The sequence below is a fragment of the Dermacentor silvarum genome, chromosome 7 (assembly GCF_013339745.2).
Source record: "Dermacentor silvarum isolate Dsil-2018 chromosome 7, BIME_Dsil_1.4, whole genome shotgun sequence".
In the NCBI taxonomy this organism is placed as follows: Eukaryota; Metazoa; Arthropoda; class Arachnida; order Ixodida; family Ixodidae; genus Dermacentor; species Dermacentor silvarum.
The window spans coordinates 19,103,231-19,123,389 of NC_051160.1; the positions used below are offsets into that span (position 1 = coordinate 19,103,231).

The 20,159-nt window shown below is 50.8% G+C and overlaps 2 protein-coding genes across 2 annotated transcripts in view; one reads left to right on the forward strand and one right to left on the reverse strand.

Annotated features, from left to right (window-relative positions):
- The window catches only part of LOC119457650 (gem-associated protein 6), a 166,611-nt gene that overhangs the window by 51,769 nt on the left and 94,683 nt on the right, over positions 1 to 20,159 (reverse strand). The window lies entirely within an intron of this gene.
- LOC119458641 (kelch-like protein 10) lies at positions 943 to 11,872 on the forward strand. The gene is made up of 10 exons (XM_049670932.1): positions 943 to 1,049; positions 2,671 to 2,934; positions 3,477 to 3,564; positions 4,223 to 4,372; positions 5,057 to 5,259; positions 6,098 to 6,176; positions 7,136 to 7,335; positions 8,772 to 8,940; positions 10,998 to 11,152; positions 11,602 to 11,872. The coding sequence occupies exons 1-10, from the start codon at positions 943 to 945 to the stop codon at positions 11,837 to 11,839; spliced, it is 1,653 nt and encodes a 550-aa protein (XP_049526889.1). The 3' UTR covers positions 11,840 to 11,872.

Genomic DNA, 20,159 nt, shown 5'->3' on the forward strand with positions numbered 1-20,159 from the left:
GAATCGAACGACAAGCTTCACCTACCCTCATTTTGTCGATAGGGGAAGGGCTGGTGATTTTGTCTCTTTGGGTCCCACGTGTGACAAGGGTAGTTCAAAGGCGCGTTACAGGTCCCCGAGCCCACAGGGGTATGTGCCATTGAGATTAAACCCTTTTCTGCACAATCACCAGGATCGGCCCACATGACAGGGGTATGAGCCATTGAGCTTGGACCCTTTCTGCACTATCACCAGGATCAGCCCACTTACACCCCCACCACCACCGCCGCCGCCGCCGACACTTGTGAGCTTCCAAAGCTTCGCTCAAAAACTTGCAGCTATTCTGCATCGGTTCTGCAGGCGTCTCTGCAAACTTCAGTCACCGGCTGTTACAGTTGTCGTATACGTCGGGCTACACGACGAACTTTCTCGAGTGTCTTCGATCTTATGTGACACGAATATTAAAAGGCACAACTGGAACGGGTGTCGAGAAACGGACGTATAGCCTCAGAACCCTGGCATCAAGACTAGTTCTCGTGATCATCAAGCCACCGTATACCTATAACAGCAGCAACAATGAAGAAGAGGACGATGAAGTCTGGAACAGCGCGCCCCGCAGCGCGCGCAAATAGCCGGTAGCGGGCTATTTAAACCGCCAAACCCCAGCACCACGCTTAGTCGGCTGTGTCGGACCGCGTGCTCCTGCATCTGGGCGCGTCGTTGGATGTTGTGGAAGTGCCTGTCGGACAGCGCTTGCTTGTGGTCCGCTTGGTCACCTTGCCCTGACCAGAACTCATTCGTGGTATCTCCGACGTGTGCGCCGCCGTCGAAGCCATGGACGCCGACAACGCTGCCGGCAGAGCCGGTGACGGGGACATGGTCACGGTGTCGTTCGAGGCGGCGCAGATCTTCTGTGACGATGGCCGGCAGCGTGAATTCGCACCGGGCGCGGTGGCCAGGGCCATGGCGGGACTGCGGGACCAAAGAAAAACCCGCCAGTTCTGCGACGTCTTGTTCCGTGCGGCTGACGGTGCGGAGATGTGGGCACATCGATTCGTAATGTCCGCCAAGTGAGTGTCGTTCTTGCAGTAGTTTTCTCTTGTAGGTTGGTCGCGCTTACGCCGCGATGACTTGGGACGCGCTGCAGACTTCCACGATTACAGCGCTTGTATGAGTACAGTATCCGGGTGCTGTTCCATGTCGCTCATTACTTACAGTATCGGAGTTCTCAGTGAGCGACATCGGTTACACGTGGACGCGAGATGTGTGGGTCTAGTCAGCCATCGGGGCCATCTAGGTCATACCGATTCGCTACCTGCCACGTTTACACGAACGAAGCCGATTCTAGCGAGTCAGACAGAAGCGTGTCGCTTCGTCCCCGAAAAGTCTGCCCGCGCTCTTGTCGAGTTCACAATGCGAGCGGTCCAACAGCGTTTACATGCATTACGCAAAGTGGGGCTAGCGAATCAACCGACCCTCGCAGTTGGACTGACTTTACCTGCGCCGATGACGCTCCCTTCGCCAGCTAGACTCGCTACGGTTTCTATGAATCTGGCGATCATGGATTTCGGCCCGACAAAAAGCCGATTCGCCACGACTCTGCCGAGCGAGTCGTGCGGGTTGACGCCCACTCGCCTCAATGCGATACATTTGTATGAACCCGATCACCGAATTTTGACCCAACGGGGCAAATCGACCTTTTCGACCTTCTTTCTTTCTTTCCTTCTTTCTTTCTTTCTTTCTTTTTCTCTTTTATTTGAGACAATTTCATATTTTCATTTCGAGTTTTTACAATTAAATAAATAGTCGGATCAGAAACTAGTTTTTGGGTTCATGCTAACTCTAGCGCCTAATCTCGGAAGAGGGAGCCGTCCAATCAACACACTTGCAGTTGATGCTGACAGAAGAACCCGCTTTTCAATTAGTGCTGTTACTTTCAATACTTTCAGGTCATGAACAGCATACACATATCACCGTGTCATGGGACACGGTTGACACGCACATGCCACGTGGGTTCGTGTCATGCCACCTAAGCACCGTGTCGCAGGAGAATGCTGCGCCACGAGGTGACACCACCTGTCAGGCCCATCCCATAAAACACCCAGTCCACTTGTGTTTACGGGAACTCTATCATCAGTAGGCTGGTTGACTCGACTGTTCGCTCTCGGAGGCGCTGGAGCAAGAACCGAAAACTCTTTCGTAAAAGAAAATTCACCGGTGATTACGATACTCCCTAATGCGAAATTTGAACGCAGCTCTATACGTGTGTTCATTTCGCGATATATTGGCTTGCATGGACAATCTGACTCGTGCGGCACGTTGCAAACGGAGCGAAGTAGTGGCGCGACTGCGTCGCTAATCTGGACATCGCGAGAGCCAGCGCGTGGGGCGAGCGCGTGGGTGACGCGTGGGCGATTCACAGCAGCCTCCGTCGAGACCTCCCAGACGACGCGCGCTACTCTGGCGCCATCTCGTAGCCATCGTCGCCGCACTACGCTTTTGTTCTCACGCTTTCGCCATACCCTCCTCCCCGCTTTCCTCCTCGCGTATTTCATCCCCTGCGGCGCTCGTTCGCTCACCGCAGTAACGGGCGCCTAAGAGCTGCGCTATAAAACGAGTTGCCCCCTACGCTAGAGCACTATGTTAGCGTATGCACCCTGTGCTACAGCACTTGGTCCCTTCGCGATGCAGGTTCTCTGGCTGCTACGCGCTCTTCACTCTCGCCAAGCAAGGCATGAGTCCTGAGCAGAGGCGGATGAACGAGTGGACCCCGCCCATCTGTGCGGTGATGGCAGACCTGGACAGCGACATGACCGAGCTGCTCGTCGACTTCGCCTACCACACTCCGCTGCACGAGCGCATCGGCCTGCAAAACGTGGCCAAGGCACTCGAACTCGCCGAAAAGCTAAAGGTCAGTGCTAGTGAACGCGTTCCTCGAAACTTCGTCCTGAGGAGGTGGGTGCTCGGATGAGCGTTTCCGTACGTTAGCAAGCATGAGCTCTATCCTGTTTGCGTTACGTGCTCATAGGTCAGACTTGTAAGGACGTTGAGGTCGCTGTTTCGAACCTGGACCGCTCGATGGCGGCATTGCCGCGGTGGCGTCGAGACTCTTTCACCAGCCGGCTGTTTCGTTGGGAGATCACTCGGTCACTCATTCAGGTGCTCAGTCACTCGCATAGTGGCTCGGACATCTACACAGTTGGATATTTACTCGGACAGTTGGCCAAGTCGCTCACACAGGCCACTAGCACACATTAGCACAAAGATATGATCAAGGCAAGTATTCAAGCCATTCAAGCTCCCGCGAGTTGGTTGATTGGTTGATGCTAGGTGATATGGCTCAACCCACTACGGGTAACAGGCTATGAAACGGACGGTAGAACAGACTATTAAATGTATGTTTTCTATCAAAGACAAGATATTAAAAACAATACAATACAATAATGAATAATCGTACAAACCATTGCGTCGCGTGGCGTCATCGTTTTTTCTTTCAGCTATTATGCCTTCGACGAGTTTAAGCTGCTTTACAAGAAGAAGAAGAAGAAGAAGAATGCGAATTGGTGTTGGGTGCCTGTTATTACGGTAAGTCGATTTCGGACAAATCCAGGGATTACAATTATTACGGGCTTGACATTTTGAAGCCCACGGTGCAACGCGCTGTGCGAGTATGAACTGGAGCAGGCTTCTGTGGTGCCTAGCAAGCGCCAGCATTTAGTCGAGCATTCGCATATAGGAGGGCTCACATTTCGTCCGATTGGAAAAGATCCGCCGCTGTGGCGCAGAGGCTATATCCAAGCACGAAGTCGAGGGTTTTGTTCCCGGTCGCGGCGACCTCATTTCGATGAGAGAACGAGGTGCGCCTAAATTCACTTACACGGTAAAGAAGCCCAGGTGGTCACAAGAACGTCGCCCGGAATTTCACTCGAAAGGCGAAGTATCGATTGCGATAGCGAATTAGTAGACAGCTATACGTAGGAAGGATATTAGCTTTATCGGCCGTATAAGCTCGTAAGCATTCGCTTACTAACAAAATTAGCACGCATGGTGCCACGCGCGCGCAGGCAAACATGAACACACCTCACTCGATAACCGCGGACACTCGCTGTCAAAACGCTGACCCGAGAAAGAGCGGCAGCAGTAGCGAGTGAACTGATGTTCGTGCTGCCTCTCGAGCTTGTTCATGTTCAAGAAATCCTTGTTTCAAGCAGAGTTCTCGCACCTCATTATGCTGACGACGCAGATACTTCGGATACGGGATTACTGCCTGGACATCTTCAAAAAGAACCTCGCCCCTGAGAGCTGCATCGACACTTACCGCCTGGCCTCCAGCCGTGGATACGAGTATCTCGCCGCAGAAGCATTTCGCTACCTAGTGCGGAACTTCGACGAGGTATGAGCATGGGCTCTTGCAGACGAAGCGTTGATGACAATAATTATGCTTCTTAGCAGCGGCGGACATCACAATGTGTCCAAAAATCACCCATAATGTTACTTCACTTCACTAATTTTATCTAATGCTTAAGGAACATGTAACTGTGGAATTGGGGCCTAATTCTGTTAAAAATATTGTACTTGCACCGGTATTATGAATACTCGATATCGGCATCGAAATGTACCCTTTGTACCAGCTGTGGTCTATATATAGAGCCTTGTTTCATGCACAGTAGCTTCAGTGCTGTTGGTATTGACAATCAAGTAGTAAATATCGGCGCTGCTCCGGCACGTGAGCTCGCCATCTTTGCGTCATAAGCCGCACGTCCACACGCGGACGTGGCCAGAACGCCTCGCTTTCAAGTGTTGATGAGGCGCTTGAAAGTTGCAGCTGGTCTTTAAAGCCAACTGCAACTACCAGATTTCTAGCCAGCCTAAAGGCATAGTTTGAGATGGCGTAGATATAGCTAGACCAGCCTCCCTTGGAAAGTTTTCCATTTGATATACACTGCGAGTCTCGGAAGGCTCGCAAGAGTAGTTTTTCATACCTAAAGTGCCTACACAGAGGCAGTGTGCTAATTCTGCTGTTCCTCCGGCGCCTTTGTTTGTAAACAGCGGAGGAGGGTGTCTGTACGTGACGCAGGTGTGGAGAAACAACGCCCAGTTCCAGGCTCTGACGCCAGAGGAGCTGCGCACCATCCTGGAGGACGACCGGCTGCATGCTCCCAGCGAGGTGGAGGACACGTTCAGCGCCATTTTGAAGTGGATCTCCGCCGACGTGGACGCGAGGAAGGCCTACCTGGCCAAGTTCCTACCGCTCGTGCGCTTCGCGCGCTGGTCCGTCACGTGAGCGCACCATCTTGACGTCATAAGCCGCACGTCTACACGCGGGCGTGGCAAGAACGCCTCTTGTCCACCCGTGCATCGAATCGTAGCGCTTCGAATTTCACTTCCCAATTTCACAATTATGCTTCTTAGTAGCGGCGGGCATCACAATGTGCTTGCACTGGAATCGATATCGGCACCGAAATGTATCGATTTACCCTTTCTACCAGCTGTGGTCCATATATAGAGCCTTGTTTCATGTACAGTAGATACAGTGATGTTGGTATATTGACAATCAAGTAGTAAATGTCGGTGCATCGGATCAATATTTCTTGGTATCGCGGTGGAGGCGAAATCACTTCAACGCTTCTCTGAAACTTCCTCTTGAAGCATAGAGGTCCAGCGCGGTTTAGGTGAACATAACTTGTACTTAATGCTCGGGATGTCGCGAGGCCAAATTAAATTGCGAATACAGGCTTTTTTGAATGCGTTGGCATCAATTATGGAAGCCGGGAAGGTGGCTGAAATGGTTCACCAGTGACGCCATTCCACTGTCGATAATGTGTTGCACATGACTTGCCCCTGATATCACTTGGCGCGACGATCGAGCTCTGTGGAGACAGAGATCAGTGGCCACTGAGTCAGTGGTCTAAAGGACAAAATTCGGCGTACTGTCCCGCGTTTTCGCGCGCTAGGCAGTGAAAATGCGCCAGAAAAGGTGCTTCCAATAGCACGTCACGTGGTATCACGACACAAAGTGGTGTGGCACGTGATTCCTTGAGCCCGGGTCGTCTGCTGCGGGCTTCACGCCGCTTCGCACCCCTCGTCTTTCAACAGCAGAAATTGCGTTTCGTTGCAGAGACTTCAAGAAAGTCGCCACCCATCCACAAGTTGTGTGTGACGCAGACAGCGTGAAGGTGCTGAACGCGATCCATAAGGTAAGCTGCTCTTTTTCTCTGCACAGAGGGCGCTTGCTTTGTTGCTGATAGCACACATGGCTGTGCATTGTACATACATGCACTTGATGGCGTGTTGATCGCAACGTGCGTATAGGCTGTAACTTTGGCTACTCATCTGATAGGATGGTTCCAACCACACACTGGAAATACGCATATACAGGTAGTTTGCACTCAAGTCATCTCGGTGGCCATATCGGAGTACTAGCACCGCGAGATGCTTCGCCTTAATTTGATGCACTTGTTTCCATTACATCGCCAGGTCCGCACTGGAAGGTGTGAAATTGGTCTCAATTTGCTCTCCGTAAGGCGGTGCCCCACTGCGAGCTCGAAGCAACGTCAACGTCAAGCCCCCATTTTCACATGGAAGAGCCCGACAATTACGCTGTGTTTGGTGACTAACTAATTTCTCGCGATAACTGTATCCGCCAAAGCGCATGAACCACCTGATCAAGCAGATTTTGCGTAGCTAGCATGTCGTTTTCGTCAAAATTACCATTAAATTAATTACATTAGACGCTATAGAAGAACGTCGCAATTTCGCAAGGACTCGCGCCACCACGGCCCTTATGCCCTGCGACAGCTGCGTAAATGCCGGTAGCAGTGTTGGTGGCGCCGTCCCATGGCATAACATGTAATTAGAGCGCACAACACTATTTGTAAAAGGCGCCACAAACGTCTTCCGGTTTTCTTTTCTTTTTTTTTTTTTTTTGCAGAACGCGCGGCAGTTTCTGGCGCTTTGTGGTTGACCAAACGGCCACAAGATGCATTTATTCGTTGCCATGACCTGTGAGGCTGCTCATGTCTGCGCATCCGCTAACCCGTTATATACAGACGGACGGACAAGCTAAAGCTCTCCAACACTGTCTTCTTAATTGTCTCTTTTCCAAAATCTCGGGACGTCAGGTTTTGCTAATCGGACACATGCTTTAATGACGCAGACGCTCACCCGGCAGTTCATGGCGGTGGGCGTAGTTGCCGGCGTTGACCTGTCGCCGAAGTTCTGGCTGAGGCCTCGCGTGCCCAAGGACATCCTCTTCCTTTTCGGCGGCTGGACAGTGGGCGCGACCAACAACATGCTCACGTACAACTGTCGCGCCGCCAAGTGGCGTGTAATGGGCAGCCAGTACACCACGCCCAGGTAACATGTGATGCATTCGCATTCTATGATGGTATATACGTTTAATGCACTCATAAAGCCATTTTCTTAATTAAGATAGCGAGATTGCGTAACGGTTACCAACTCGCGCTATAGAAAGAATCGCCACGATCTGAGAGGTCGAACGCAAGCGACAACGGCGGACTGCGGAGTAGTTTGCTCCAGATGAACGAGATGGCGCTTTCCGCGGCGCGCCACACGTTGCCTCAGGGGAAAGCGCGAATGCGAAACGATTAGCGCATCTACACTCTTACTGGTCAATTGGCTAACGTAAATGCAACTGCGATTCATTCTGCAAAGTTTGTAACGGTAGTGGAATGAAATGAATCAAGGACCGCTGCTACACAGGGACTGCCATAGTATACACACGTGTGAGAGACCACCTAATGAACTCGCACTCACGCCCGCTCTATTGCTCACGTATAAGAATAAGTGAACAGGCGCGCTCTAATGAATGCGCCGAAGCATAGGTGTTGACTAGCACAAGCATACGAATGTTCAAGAACACGGTGTCGTGACAGTCCACAGAGTAAGCGAGCGGCAAGCCTTGTTTTTGCTACAAGCCATTAAATAGTACAGAACATCTACGTTCCAAGTATGGTGTACTTCAAAAACAAATATACCGCAGCTGAGCACGCCGATTAGACAGAAAATAAACAATCGGATAGGAGAGTTGGACACATGACAAGTCGCTGCTTATTGGCAAATAAAGCACTAGAAAGCAAGACACTGATCCTGATTGAATTCAGAAGCAGAAAGTTTAGACACCTTCTCTGAAGCCACGGCTGCTCCACGGTTGCGGCTTACTAAAGGTGTGCCTAGTGCCCCGCTTCTACTACAAGCACCCTATACAAGGCGTAATGAGCTCCGAAAGCGCTTACATGTTCTCTGAACCTGTGGCCGAGGCTTCGTGTCGTCCACCTAGCTGCAGTCACAGTCTACGTTATAGTACCCCGAAACGGAGGTTTACTGAGCCGTACTGGCGTCATGCACATCCATTGTAACCACGGAGGAAACAGAAACGGCTGAGGCAAGCAATGGACACGTCACAACATGGCGGCGTCCACGGGATCACCGTGAAACCCTTCTACGGATGCAAGCGGCCGCATGTCGAACGATGGGAAGAAATGATGCATTCGCATTCTGTGATGGTATATACGTTTAATGAACCCATAAAACCATTTTCTTAATTATGATAGCGAGATTGCGTAACGGTTACCAACTCGCATACGAGCCGTGGAAATCAAGCCATTTGGGACAATTTCATCGCCAGATAGCTACATAATGCAGGAAAGTGCTTGTGAGTACGAGTGACATTGCTTTCATAAAGCTGCAATGCCAGACAGTATAGCCAGATTTTGTAATAATTTGTGGGTGGTAGGTCGCATTTAAAAGACGTTCGCCGACGTCCACCGCAGGGCGTATCACGGTGCCGCAGTGATCAACCAGTGTATCTACTTCGTGGGTGGCTTCGACGGCCGCGAGTGCTACCACTCGGTCGTCTGCTTCGACGTGCCCCTGGCCAGATGGAGCGCCAAGGCGAACATGGCGTTCGAGCGCTGCTACGTCAGCGTCGCCGTTCTCCAGGTAAGCAAAAGCAAGAAAGGCAGCCACTACATGTAAAGCCTGCAAAGCTATGCAGATGACGCGAGTTCTCGCGAACTGTATGCGTATACATATTGCCGTATACGTTGATTATGATGATGATGTATTGCCATCCCTTTTAAAACAGGGCGGCGACAAATAGTCACCTAGCCTGCTTGAGTTAATCAGATATGCTGTACATGCTATTTTTTCCTTGAATTTTGGTATACATCTCTTTAACCTGTTTTCTCTTCCTCAAAACGTCTAGCTTCTACCGCTACCTATATATGCCTGTAACGGATCTGGTCGTCGTATCAATATATTCCCCGATTCTTGGAGCGCAGTTCTTAGGAACCCGTTTCTGCGGCGTGCGTCGGCGTCCTACCTCGTAACCGAGCGAACGAGCAAGCGAAAGATGAGAGCGAACGCTGGAGCGCAGCGGGGATGAAAAAAGCGGAGAGAGCGAAGATGCGCGAGGAGGAGAGCGGAGGAGGGTACGGCGAAAGCGTGAGAAGAAAAGCGTAGTGCGGCGTCGATGGCTACGAGATGGCGCCAGAGTAGCGCGCGTCGTCTGCAGCTGAGAGATCCGTCGGCGGCTGCTGCTGTGAATCGCTCTCCGTAAGCGGCGCCCCACTGCGCGCCTGGGTGACGCGATCTCTCGCGATCTCCAGATTAGCGAGGCAGTCGCGCCACCACTTCGCTCCGTTTGCAACGTGCCGCACGAGACGGATTGCACGATCCGTAATCGTCGGTCATTTCTTTCCCACCAATACTCTAAACGTCTCTTGCCCACCTTGCTTATCCGTCCACTTTAAATCCAGGCAGTTCTGGAAGGGTGTCGCTGGGTGAATCCCATCGCATACCATTAGGATGTGCCTAGTGGTCTCCGTATTTTTTTCTGCAGCATACACCAGCTCGAGCGCCAAATAGCAAGGCACTTCTAATTTCTTTCTTCCCATTCTTGCAAATCTCCATGGTCATTTTTGTTTCCATTCTTTGCATCCATTTCGCTATCTCTGCTTCAGTCACTTTCTTCTGTTTAATATTAAATAGAAACGACACCTTTCGACATGCATGACTGCTCTCGCGGAAGGCGAAAAAAAAATGTTATTCGCAAGCGTATTGCAAGTTAAAACCCAAAGGATCATCGTGTGTGGTACACTGAGCTGGAAGATCGAGCTACGCTTCGAATATTGCGGTCAAAATTGCATGCAATATTGTGGGAAGCATGATAAAGTGCGATAGCACGATAAAGTGCTTCCCACAACATTTTTTTCATCAAGTTTTGCGGCATTTGGCATGTTTTGATACTTGAAGTGAGCCCCCCGCTCCCTGCACTCCCTATTAGAGCTCGCCAGAAGTGACGTAAACTACAGACTCGTCCTTATCAGCACCGCCGCGGCTTCTCGCTGATTCACTCGCGTAGTGCAAGATGACACGGCCCTTTGCGTCATCACTGCTACGGGTCTGTTAATTATCTCCGTGGTTGCGTTGAGCGTCGGCGTCCCTCGGCGTAACCGAACGAACGAGCACAGCGAACGAGCGGACCGAATTGAATTTAATTCTGGGGTTTTACGTGCCAAAAGCATGGTATGATAACGATTATGAGGATCAATTTTGACCACCAAGGAACCAAACGGCCGTGTCCCCGAATGCACGGGACACGGGCGTTTTTGCATTTCGCCCCCATTGAAATGCGGCCGCCGCGGCCGGGATTCGATCCCGCGACCTCGTGCTTAGCAGCGCAACACCATAGCCGCTAAGCCAACGCGGTGGGCCCCGACGACGCGTTCCCATGTTGATGATTTCCTGAGCGTGTTCATTCTCAAGTTCATGAGCGACGCAACCGGTGGAAATGCGTCATCTGCCACTGCTGCTAAACGAGCTGCCCGAGCAGAGGCTCAGAGCCGCCGCCGCCGAGAGGACCCTGTCGTTCAAATTCTTTGCCACAATATATCGCGAATTCAAAACAGCTGCGCACAAAATTCGGATTAGGGAGTATCGTAATCGTTGGTGATTTTTTTTTTTTTTTACTACGTATCGTCGTCCTGTCTTCGCAGGACCACATCTACGCCATGGGAGGTTTCGACGGCCACGTGCGCACAAACACAGTCGAGCGGTACGACGTCAACGCAAACCAGTGGTCCATGGTGGCTAGCATGAACGACGTCCGCAGTGACGCCAGCGCCGCTGTAGCTGGAGGACGCATCTACATGTGAGGTCGTTTCCGGATTCACGGGCTTCCGAATTGCTTTGTGGGGAGTGAATCGACTGATCAGGTTATTACTATAGAGGTTCGCTGTACAGCCTAGATGCCAGCGGCTCTCGACGAGTTCTTAGTCGACTAGACCGATGGATGATGATATTCGGGTGGCGGGAAATTGTTGCCTAGGCTTTCCTATATCTACTGCAATTTAGCATTCTGTGTCGTGCATAGCGTGCCCCGGAAATCGGTATCCATCTAGCGATACATGTGTAAGGAGTTTGCCTGATCAAAGCTTTGAGTTCGAGTTTGAGCTTTTGAGACAATACGAAGACTGCAGATAAATTTGTCGTGGAAGCTAAGCGACGGCTGCAATATTGGTGGTGCGAACAAGCATATGGTACCCTCCCAAGAGTGCACTTAACTCGATGATGGTCATGATGAAACTCGCTCTCGCGCAGAGTGGGAGGCTTCACGGGCCGCGTGGTCCTGGACACCGTGGAGTGTTACGACCCGTCGACCAACGCCTGGACACGGGTGTTAACAATGTCCTCGCCCCGTAGTGGCCTCAAGGTGGTCGCCCACAATGACACGCTCTACATCATCGGCGGATACAACGGCATCACCCGGCTCTCCTCCAGTACGCATCTGTTCATTGTAATCGCTACCATTCCTAAGCATGGTCGTCGTCAGGTCTGAAGGTAGTATTGATGTCATCAGAAATTTCAACGGGCGGCCATATGCATCTAACTCGCCGTCAGTCGCGTGTCGTACGCGCATGACACGTGACGCCTAGCTCAGTTGCGTATTGTTGCCTCTTGAAAGTACCGGAGTGACACACGTTCACTCCAGCACTTCGCCACCGGCCCTGGAGGGAACCTTCACTGTCTTCGCCACATGTGTGCACAGACAGCGCCGACAGTTGCAGACAAAATGGCGCCACGCATTTGCAATGCTAGCCTGTTTGTCGTCTGCTGCTTACACTCGTGTAGGTGGTGGGTGTAGGTGCTGCTTACACCGATTTTAAAAAATGCTCACCTCCTACACTCGTGTAGCCACTGTTGGTTAAAAAAAATAGCCGTAGTAGGTCACTCTAACCGTAGTAACTACTCTGGCACCCGTTCCAGAAGTGCGTACCATCTCTCTCCCTGCGCGTGCGTGAGCGGTGTGCGCGTGCGTGAGCGGTGTGTGTGTGTGTGTGTGTGTGTGTGTGTGTGTGTGTGTGTGTGTGTGTGGTGCGTGCGTGCGTGCGTGCGTGCGTGCGTGCGTGCGTGCGTGCGTGCGTGCGTGCGTGCGTGCGTGCGTGCGTGCGTGCGTGTGTGTGTGTGTGTGTGTGTGTGTGTGTGTGTGTGTGTGTGTGTGTGTGTGTGTGTGTGCGTGCGCGATCATGCTCGCGCACACGTGTTTCTTCTGACTCGTTCTTGCGAATTTTCATTCACGCTTTTCAGTGGAGCAGCTCGACGTGAGAAGAGCTCGCTTTTCAGAGCTACCCAGCATGCCTCACGTCAAGAGCAACTTTGCCGCCGTAGTGCTGGAAGGCTGTATCTACATCGTGGGAGGATTCAACGGTAAGACATGTCAACGGCGTTGCCAACCAATGATTCTGAATACCCCAGCCAATGGTACCTACCGGAAATACCTACCGGATACGTGTCCCCACGTGATCCTTTATACAAGTCTCTATATAAGATTATCTCTATACATATGGAACAAAACAGCACGTTACATCGTTGCACGCTGCACTCTACGGTCATCTTTGTGACAATTTTGTGACATGCAGAAAAGATGGCTCTTGAATTTTGTGGCTCTAAGGGCCAAAATCACGGCCGTAGCGTTCTGCCTTTCTGAATGTGCAAGAGCATTATGCACGTACAGTGCTCAATGCATTGTGCTCACTCAGTGGTCTGAGCGCAGAACGGACGGCAGACACGTCATGCTAAGTACCGTAGTGAGACGGATACACTCACGGACGTGCCGACACAGCAAACACACTTTCGAGCCCATAACCTATGTCGTGGTAAAGTCACGGCTCCTCCATTGTTCCCAATCTGCGTGTTGCGCCACGCCACGCTTTTCGGCCTTTTGGCTAAGATTCACGCCACGGTTTTACATCCCACTTCGTTATCCCCCGATAGGTCTGTCGACTGTGCCACTGGTCGAACGCTACAACATAGAGGCCCGGAGGTGGTACACGGTTCCTGAGATCGGCATCAACTGCAGTGCGTCCGCAGCCTGCGTCGTTCACGACGTCGTCAACCCTGGTAGGTGTCATCAACGTACGCCATGGTCATCGTCATCACGCTTATTATGTGGTCTACAGTATGACGGTGTGTTTACAAAATTGTGTAAGGCGTAATATGAAAGAATTGGGAACCAAGCCTAGAACAGCGGCGTGGACACAATAGCAATGGCAAATCGTTCATCGCAATGGTGGAACAGCGACTAAGGGACAACGATGGAGGCACGTTGGCCTACGCGTCAAGGACATGAGACTGAACGCCTCGCGAAGGCGTTGCGAGTCGCGCAGCATAACTCGCGTGGGTGGGCCTCGCGCATTCATGCGTGGTCGCTATTTTTAGCATGGTTATAACTTAAGTTACGCAGCTATCCGTCCTGTCGTGCGAATCCAGGTTGCAAGGCCCATAGAAAGGCGCCAATGCAAAGTGCGCGTCCTCTCGGGTTGCAGGCCGCCTTCGTCACCGAATACCACTAGCTCCACGCTGTGGTGGAACCGCCGCCCTCTCCCCCTGTGGCGGCTGCTGTAGAGGGCTTCGGTGGCGGGAGAGGAGGAAGGCAGTTGCCTTCCACCATGGAGGAAGGAAAAAACCTCCATGCCTTCTACGCAGGAAGGAAAACCTGAGGAGGAGCCCTGACGTTACTCGTTGTGAATCCTCCATTCCGGCGGCGTGTTTCTATTTGCGCCCAAGCTAGAGTGTACTAGACAATGGACCATATTCTATTACACTCTAGCCCAAGCCCAGTGCTCGACCGCTGGCGCCGCCATGCGCCGCTCGCGCGTACCATGTTTCTAGATGGTTTCTTTCGCCGAGGGCGCTTGAACGAAATCATATAGTTCGCATGAATGCAATACGCATTCCGGTGTCATGGAGGATTCAAAAAGAGTGACGTCAGGGCCTCTCCTCAGTTTTTCCTTCCTGCGTGGAAGGCAACTGCCTTCCTCCTCTCCCGCCACCGATAAGGTCCCTCTATAATTTGTGTATTGAGTATTGAGGGACTTTAATTAGCCACCGAAGCCCTCTACCGCAGCCACCACCACAGGGGGAGAGGGCGGCGGGAAAAGAAGATGGCTGTCCGTCCCGAGCGTTCCACCACAGCGTGGAGCTAGTGGCATTCGGTGACGAAGGCAAAATGGCTTTATTCCGCCATTTTGTCTGAGCGGATTCTCCTCTCTTGTTTGCATTTCTCGCCTCCGACGTGCAACACGCCGAGCTGCGCGCTGTGGCGACCCAATCAGAGGATCCAATCGAATCGCGGTGTACCATCGCGGTACCATTGCCGAAGTCATGTCGTCCGGGCTCTAGCGTTAAAAGAACCTCATAGTGAATTCCGCAAATTATTCCATATCAGGCTGGCCCCCGCTAATTTTGCCGGCTTTTGTGATGACTGGCACTTTACGTACATCACGACACATCGACCTATGGCTAGCCCATCTGCAGTTTGTCACTGATATGCGAGACGTTCATCGTACATTTTGAAACACCGCGGTTTCAGTCTATCACGTTAGCATGAATTCACCGAAGACAGCTACAGTGCTCCCAGATCGTCCTTCGTCCGTGGCGCAGTACATGGTGTTCTGCGTTCTATGCGCGGTCGTTTCCCTGCCGCAACGACAACCGCGAGAGCACGGTCTAGCTAGCACGGTGGCGCAAAATACGGAGACTAACACAAACCTGCACATACGACGCCTTTCTCATGGTACGGAGCAGCACACAGACGTGCACGCAACACTATATCAAAACCGCATTGTGCCCCGACAATACGGCCGCTACATCGGAAAATATCCCGTGACTTCCCCCCATACCTTTTCCCTCGCGCGCGGTCCTCTTCTCAGTTTTTCCCTTCCTCCACATATAATGAATAGGCTTATATGTTAAAGCCCCCTTCTGCAGATGTGCTGAATAACGCCTATGACTACGCCGCTACCTTACGCAGCTATTAAAGCCAATAGCTTTCTATTGCGTTCGGCTGTTCGCCTTGCATTAGAAATCGTCGTTGATAGTTTCTGAGCCTTTTTTTTTTTTTTTTTTTGCTCTCGTTTGTTCGTCTCAAGCACCCGTTATCTCTTTAACTGATTTTCTTTCCCTCTCTCATTTCTCTCCGTGTAGCATCCTGGACATAGGCCTCCACCACATATCAGTCATGCGGCGCGGAGCAGCGCGATGGACCCTCGCAAACCCGAAAGCCTGCCGTCGTCTTTCCAGAAACCGTGCCGTTCGCGCGATGCGCCACAAGCGATCGCGGTGTGTGTCACCTCGCCTAGACGGAAGAATGTGGCAAGGAAGCCTGAAGAAAAATATGACAGGCAATAAAATAAAACGCGATAAAATAAAAACAAAAACAAAAGCACGTGCACTACTTTAAACAAACTGCTCGTATTAGACAACGAATAAAGAATGGGGATATGCGAAATTTTGCAAGTGCGCTTTTCCACACACCTTGCCTGACCCTAACCAAGATGGCGGACCTCGGGTTAGAATCGTAAATAAGGTGTCGACGTGCTGGCCGGTGACACCTTGCGTCCCCCCACAATCCAAGCTTTCAAGCAGGGCGTCGTGCATTTAAGGGTGCTACTAACGAGAACGCAGCCATCCTAATTGGTAAGGACACGTTAGACGTGCGAGATGGCACCGATAATGACGGTCAAAGAACGCGTTAGCATCTTTAGAATCGGATGAGCACGTCCTGCAGGACCTAAATAAAGTTTTTCCATCCAGTCCAGACCTGGGACAGGTCTGGACTGGATGTCTTTTTTTTTTTTTCTGAAACACCGCGGCTTCAGTCCATCACGTTAGCATGAATTCACCGAAGACGACAACCACCGAAGGAGCTACGCGACCGCAAATCACGCTGTCCGGAATCATCCCAGATATAATATCGCACACCATAACGTACTTAGATCCATCACCGGCATTCGCTATTACGCTGTCAGCGATGTCGGCCGAAGGGAGGCGCCAAAACTTTAATAAAGAAGATCTGTGCTTTATTAAGGTTTTTCTTTGTTGTTATGAGAATATTTCCTTACAGAAAAGAGCCGGTCAGCGACTCTGATACATAAGGCGATGTTAATAAGCGGGCGGTTATATTAGCCGATGCATTATACTAAGTTTACCACATCACGTCTGCTAGCGTTCGGGGCTTGCAAGCTTGTTCTTCTTTCGTATAGTTCCTGCGAGTTGTTTCTTTACCCGGAATGTAGCTCTAACTGATCGCGCGGCTGTTGACTGTGTTCCTTGTGCGACAGAAACTGAAAGCAGCATAGATAGCCTACACAAAACGGCAATTCTGTATGACGAAGAGCGCGTGAACGATTGGCTAGGAGCAAAACAGAACTGCCATTTTTTTTTTTTATGTATCGCGAACGTAGCTAACGTTCGCGATACTACAATTATAAGGAGTGCACATATAATTGCGATCGCAACAAAACAGTCGACAGTCGCTCTACCACTGCTCGTGCACCGTCATTCCAGTACGACTTCAAAATTTTTCGCGCCACTCCTGTCAAACTTACGAAAACGACTAATTGAACAGGCCTAATCGATTAAATGAAAGGTGGACATCGATGAAGATCAATCATTTTGCGGGATACATTTAATCGATCAATCATTCATCGATATTACCAACCCTATTCCGGAGCGTTGCGTGCGACTGGAAGGCGGCGCGCTTCCTTCCCTGCTTCCCGCCCTTGCGTGCGTGAGATTGGGCCGCAATCACCTGCTCACCCTCGCACGCTTTCACTCGTACATAAAGCATACGGCGCGTGGCGACGATTTCATCGCCCGTGGACTTTATACGGAACCTCACGGCGACGACGACGGCAGAAATGCGCCTGAGGTGTCCATATAATTGCTATCGCAATAAAAATTTTATTGAATTAAGGAGTGTGCTTGATTACTGCAGCTGGAACCCCTCTTCCAGAGCCTCACTGCCCCTTTTAACATGAAGTATGCTGCAGGCGCAGCTGGTGGAGATACACTGTCTAGGTTGCGTGTACGATGCGCCATTTTCGAAAAGCTGTAATTTTCGAAAAGCTGAAATATACCTTTTCAGAAACGTGCAGCACCGTGCTTTCTCCTGGTGGCATCTTCTGGCGAAAGGGTGCGCCGGGCAGCTGCCGTCAATGCGATAGTGACACGGTCTGTAAGGCGGCCGTGTGTTGTAAGAACGAAATCAGCAGTACAGTTAAACTTCAACATAACAAATAGAGCGAAATTATCGGTATGACGAAGTATTCGACTTTTTATATAACTTCTTGTCCAAAGAACATCGCGTATATTGAAATTCAATATAACGAAGTGTGCTTATACACGATTTCAATATAACGAAATGTCACTGACGCAGAGTAGGAATACTGAGGGAATAAATGAAAACTGCCGCGGACGCCGATGGTCAAATGGTTTAGTTACATGCGGCTGCTTGCAAACGTACCTCGCGACAGTGCGGACGCCGGAGCGGAGCGGCGTAACCGCAACACACTTGTACACATAGACACTCCCATAGAGCTACACGGGACGCGGAACGCTACCACTAGCACTCATCTAGGCACTCGTGTGAACGGTGTGCGTATGCGCAGCAGTCATGACCTCGGAGATTTGCGCGCACCGGCTGATTCTGCTAACCAGCCGGCGCGCGCAAATCTCGGAGGTCATGATTATGATGCGACATTCACGAAAGCCGCCGGTGGAGGGTCTCCTTTCGGTTTCACTTCCGCTTTCGGTTTCCTGGCGCGCTAACGAGTGTTCTGTGGCGAAGCGTCCACATACATATTCCAATTTAAACTTTTTTTGGGTCGAGCAGTTTATCGTAATGGTACCTGTCGGCAAGCTAAATTTTGTTCCTTCATAAGCAATCATTTTTTGCTACATTCGAAGCGCTTAGCAAGTTTGAATTGTGTGGCAAGTAAATGGAATTGAATAAAAATGTGGTGTATAGAAATGTATTATGTAGGCAGTCTCATGCAACCGCCAAAAGTGTCACACAAGTTTTGTTTTCAAACATTTGTTTACGTACTGTGTAATTACAGGCATGGCCGGACACGATGAGCGGTTATCATTTGATATCAGCGTCTGTTTATAAATGTACATTTATTCACAAAGCCCCGAATACGCAAAACACAAAAATAAGCGGTTTTGTTTCATGCAACATTCGAAGCTGATATAAATCTACAAAAGATAGACATTATCTCGTATGTCGTTAATGACACGCGACAATCGCCGGATATACAACCAGCATGTGGTAGCAGACACAAAGGAATTACTGCACTGCGATATAACACTCACCGAGGATATGCGAGTGTTCTATCTCTGACATCAGTGCTTTGTGCATACCGATCGCTGCGTTGCGATCACTTGCGATCTTGCCTTGCGATCGCCGTATTGAGAAAACATTTTACTCTTCCTTACACAATAAAAAACAATCTTCCGCCATTATCAGAGCCAACGGCGTATCGAAATTACATGCGAGAACTAAGTACAGTTCAATTTAAGTGCAGCAGCGGCGTAGCTACTGAAGGAACGGAAATGTTACGCTGAAGCTGGCACGAAGTGAAACTCGAGCTTCGAATAAGCAACGTATCTTACCTATAGAGAACTAAGTACAGTTCAATTTAAGTGCAGCAGCGGCGTAGCTACTGAAGGAACGGAAATGTTACGCTGAAGCTGGCACGAAGTGAAACTCGAGCTTCAAACGAGCAACGTCTTATCTTACCTATAGAGATGTTCTCGGTATTCAGTTGATTCAATCACTTGTGCAGCGCGGCCGCATCTTTTGCTTCGAATGCGTTCTCACAAAGCACCGAGAGCACGAGTAAATGACGCCTGCCGCACCTCTGATTCAAACGTCGATGATAACAAAAGGGGGCGTGAATCCAAGGTGGTGAAGCCGCACACGGCGAGAATACAGCCGGAACGGGCTCGACTATGGACTCGGCTACTGTAACTTGGCTTGTTTCTGCTCGCTATCGCCGCTTTGTAGAGCTCCATATTCGCAGTTATCAAGCGCCAGTTCTTGGGTTTTTTTTTTATTCCTCATTTGAATAAATTTTGTGCAACAAATGTTAATGAGGCTTGGCATATCTTTAACGAAATCAGCGCTTTTGGCGGTCGGCGTGAAACTCAATTTACGACTAAAGCACAGCGCCATCACTGGCAAGGACACGAAACTGCCCTTCCCCCCCTCCCCAAAGTACGGTGCCTGGCGTAGCAGCAAGACTGGCAAGACTCTCTCGCAGTCATTTTCCGTATGAGGTTCAGGTGCGACAATATTCTATTGCGCCCCGCGCGCCGTATCAACCGTATGATGCGGGTGCGATGGAAAGCGTGCGAGGGTGACCTCACAAGTGATCATGATCACGTGCGCACCCAAGGGGGCTGTGGGGGCAAGTAAGTGCGCGTCTCGTCCTCTAGTAGGGCCGTGGCTGCGCATGCTGAGCGCATGCGCAGCTGACGCGCCCCACCATCTCGGTGGTAATCTGCGGCGTGTGCAAACGTTGGGCGACTCAAGATGGCCGTGGCTTCATGTGCGGTCTTCCCGCGCATTTTGTGCTGGAGGCCGCATAATCTCGAGTTTCAGAGAAGCGGTTCAGAGGCAGACGAAGCGTTCGCTCCCCCTTGCCTGCGCTCTTCACGACAGCGTCGTCCCATAGCGGGCGACACTATCAGCCGCAGCGACGGAGTGGACGCGAGAACTTCGCAGGCTTCGCTTCGTACCGTATATTTGCTTTCCGACTCTCAAATTGAACAGTATAAATCTTTTTCTAACTGAAATTAATTTTTTTTTCAAT

Bases quoted from the DNA above. Each gene is read 5' to 3' on its own strand.
- LOC119458641 (XM_049670932.1), top strand. From the start codon at position 943: ATGGCGGGACTGCGGGACCAAAGAAAAACCCGCCAGTTCTGCGACGTC. The intron at 4,373-5,056 runs GTATGAGCATGG...TACGTGACGCAG, and splicing joins TAGTGCGGAACTTCGACGAG to GTGTGGAGAAACAACGCCCA. The intron at 11,153-11,601 runs GTGAGGTCGTTT...GCTCTCGCGCAG, and splicing joins GCTGGAGGACGCATCTACAT to AGTGGGAGGCTTCACGGGCC.